We start from the raw sequence: 3,576 nt of genomic DNA, 5'->3' as shown, positions 1-3,576 counted from the left end.
CTCTCTCTCTCTCTCTCTCTCTCTCTCTCTCTCTCTCTCTCTCTCTCCTTCCTATTCCCTGTCAGCAAAGGGTTGTAAGAATAGTTGCCAAAGTTTCAGCAGGATCCGTAAGCTTGCATTTGTGAAAAATAGGCCTAGCTCCTTGTCAAAATTTCCTACTGCTACTGTGACAGACTTCTCAGGCATGGATGACAGACACTGAGAAAAAGTTCTGAAAGGCATGAGGAGGGGTGCTGACTATGGCAGAGTAGAACAGGAGCCTTTCCCTTGTATGTGGTATCTCTGTGGTAACAGTAAAATAATGTGGGTAACAGACCTCAGATAAAGCCCAGAGCCAACAAGATGGAGTACATCAGTGAAGAGGGGACAAATCCCCAGGCGCTTCTGTGGAGCAACTACTTCGTGTGTTCTGCTTAGAGCTGGAAGGGACCGCAGGCAGGATGGACTAGTGCAGTAAGTACTAACAGACTCTGGAATGGTCCTTGGAAACTTTGTTGTCCTTAGTAAAGACATGTGACATTAAATGCCAAGTCTTCAGACCTAAGTGGGCATAACTCTGATCAAAGGGACCCTATGCCATTGGCTGAGCAAACTCTATGGAGATAAAGACTTTCAAGCCAATCAGAGCCTGAGGTCACAGGGAGGTGAGGGAGGGATAAGATCAGAACTCATTTTAAATGTGTGTAAATGTCACATGGGTATCTGTAGATCCTTAGGTCTTCTTAATAAGTTTTTCTAAGCCACCCTTGGCATGTTTGCCTGGGACAAAGTGGTTGCCTGACCCATATTTGCTCACATGATTTTGCTGGCACTCTATGTAGTTCCAGGAAGAGAGTGGCTAGTAGCCAAGGTGGAAAGAGGATGAGAAAAGAGCATCTGAGGGCCCCACTGTGACCCAGTCCATCCCACTGTATCTAGTGGAAAGTCCAAGAACAAAATGGGAAGGGTCATCTCCAAGGTCAAATACCTGTGATGACCGCAGCTCGAATGGACCCAGGCCCAGACTCTCACTGATTTTATAGTAGTAGAAGTAAAGTCATGGGTATAACCATCACCCATGACAGGCTCAGCATCTGCTTGCCAATGGGAGAGTTACACAGGAATCTGGTAGGGACAGAGGAGAGGGCAGCTCCTATATTCAGGAGACTGCTCACAACCCCCATCTTCTATCCTCCATGTCTTGCCATGGCTGTAGTTTAAGAATCTTTAATTCACCACACTGAGAGTCTGACACTCTGGCCCCAGCCTTAGCGATCATTCCGGTGCCTTTGCCCCAGTGACCACAGACTTCCCCCCACCCTATTGCCCACCCTTCCAGATCCACCCATCTACAGGCTCTGGACACTGCTCCAATTTGGTTTTTCCTCCTACAGATGCCCTTGGCATTCTCTTTACCTGCATGGACCTCAACTCAGAGTCCAGCACACCTAGTCTGGGATCAGTTTGTCTTCAGTCTCTCATGGTTATTTATCTGTTCTTGTAGCAAATAGATACCCTAGGAGGTCACCGACACGCATGCGACCATGTGATCATGTGATCATTGACAGTCCCTTTTAAAGAGATTATGTCCTGATGCCAAGCACTGATGTAGAGGACAGAACAGATCTGGAGCAGGAAGAGGGGGACACACAGACCATGGTACCTCGTTATGCTGGCCATGGCCAGAGGTCTTTCTCTGTGCTGCCCATATTTGCTTATGCTGCTTAAATCCATGAGGCATATGTAAATATACTGCTCCTCAAATAAGCAGAGGGAACCTGAGAAAAAGCTGTTTCCTTCTAGGTATTGAGAGCTTGTGAGGGAAGCCAAGGATAGAACCTGGAGAGTGTATGGTGGGGTCATGAAACAGGCTCAGAGATGCTAAGGCAAGTCCTGCCATCACACAGCTAGGGGATGATGATCAGGTTTCAAATGGTGAGGTCTGAGGTAAAAACAGAAAGAAAGCAAGGCTGAGACAATGAGCCTAGGTGTTTCTGAGGTACAGGCACAGAGGAGGAAGGCCAAAGGCTGTGGGGGTGGGAGAAGTATCTAGAGATCTAAAGGTATGTATGCCCAGACTTATCTCTTCCTACGACAACTTCACTAAAGCCTTTCTCCCTCCTAATTTCCATGAAGAGAGAGACATTACAAGTAAGAGCTCTGGGTCAGTTTTTCCAGTCTGAGAACAAAGGCTGCTCATGGCCAGGCTAAACTTGGGTTCGTTAACTGTTCCTTGATGGTGGGAATAAGGTCTTTTTCAGCTTTGAGTATGTCCCTAAGGTGGTCATGCACACGTCACTGCTTACTGTGTTTTCAGACCAAGGAGGGAGCAAGAAAGCAGAGTCTCATCAAAATATCATTCAATGTTTGCTAAGCCCTGGTCTTCCCTCCTCCTGAGAGGGCCATGGTTCCCCTGTAGATCGAGAAGTCCCTCAAATAGGGAACATGCACAGGGTTGATATGCAAGCTCTTGTTCCAGGAATAACCTGATCTCCCCCTTTTCCCACAGGCTGCTCGGCTCTTATTCTCAGCTACACTATGGCTACCTTCCTGATGCCCTGGTGGACCTCACAGGAGGAGTGGTCACTGTCGTCAACCTGCACTCCTCTCCGTCTCATCTACTGATGGCAGTGAGGACCGCAATCCAGGCAGGCTCAATGGTGGCCTGTGCCACCCCAAAGGGGGTGAGTAGATGGGGGTTTCCTTGATACTCCACAGGTTTTTCTCCACCTAGAAGTGTCCATCCATATCTTCTCTCTGAGTCAGGGATTCCAAACTCATATCATAGACGACAAAATGAGAAGTAAGCGAAGTCTCAGAGTCACACAACTACGGGTGCTGTGCACAATCTGAACGCAGCTGACCCACCAACTCTTCACATATTGCTCCCTCCTGACCAGGAGGAACATGTGACCCAGGGTGACTAGAAGGATTGCCGGGTGTTAGAGAAAGCAACCATAGCTACTAGTTGTCCCATTGTGTTTTCTTTATATTTATAAAGAGTCTCCATTCTCACCAGTCATAGTAGTAGCAGGCCTCATAGGCTATGTAACATCCAAATTACGTGAGTCTATTCTAAAACAGCTGGCTCCCTGTCTACATGATACTTCCTGTACTCTTAAACATTGGCCAAGTCATACCGTTCCTTGCAGAGGGATGTTTTTGGGGTTGGGAGATCCTGCTGTCATGGGTTATGTTATGTCTCCCTCATAACAAATAAACAGCAGAGCAATCAGCACATGTCCTCAGAACCCTGTGAGGTTCATAGTCAGTGGGGTAGGTAGCTCCTGGGCATGAAACATTCAGACTTCTCACCCAATAACCTCCACTTGTAACTCACAGGAAGGGTTCACACACAGACACACACACACACACACACATTCATAAACACACACACCTTTCCTGCTGAGTGGCAGCTCATTAATTCAGCCGTGCTACTGTCTGAATGTATTTTTTTGTGTGTGTGTCTCCCAAGAACTCTGTCTGTTCTTCCTTTCTGCAGCCGACAGAAGAGGCTGAGGTGATGGAGAACGGACTGGTGAGCCAGCATGCATACACAGTGACTGGAGCTGAGCAGGTAACACTGCCCTGCTGCCC

General features: G+C 47.7%; 1 protein-coding gene across 2 annotated transcripts in view; it reads left to right on the top strand.

Annotated features, from left to right (window-relative positions):
* Capn13 (calpain 13) overlaps positions 1 to 3,576 on the top strand; it is a 74,605-nt gene that overhangs the window by 29,537 nt on the left and 41,492 nt on the right. For both annotated transcript variants that reach the window (XM_028778992.1, XM_028778993.1), the window contains exons 5-6: positions 2,489 to 2,663; positions 3,482 to 3,556. In XM_028778992.1, the coding sequence (XP_028634825.1) occupies positions 2,489 to 2,663; positions 3,482 to 3,556 (250 nt within the window). The remainder of the gene's footprint in view (positions 1 to 2,488; positions 2,664 to 3,481; positions 3,557 to 3,576) is intronic.

Source organism: Grammomys surdaster, unplaced genomic scaffold (genome assembly GCF_004785775.1).
Source record: "Grammomys surdaster isolate TR1022 unplaced genomic scaffold, NIH_TR_1.0 343, whole genome shotgun sequence".
Taxonomy (NCBI): Eukaryota; Metazoa; Chordata; class Mammalia; order Rodentia; family Muridae; genus Grammomys; species Grammomys surdaster.
Note: the sequence above shows the minus strand (reverse complement) of the source record. Positions and strands in the feature narration are given on the sequence as shown.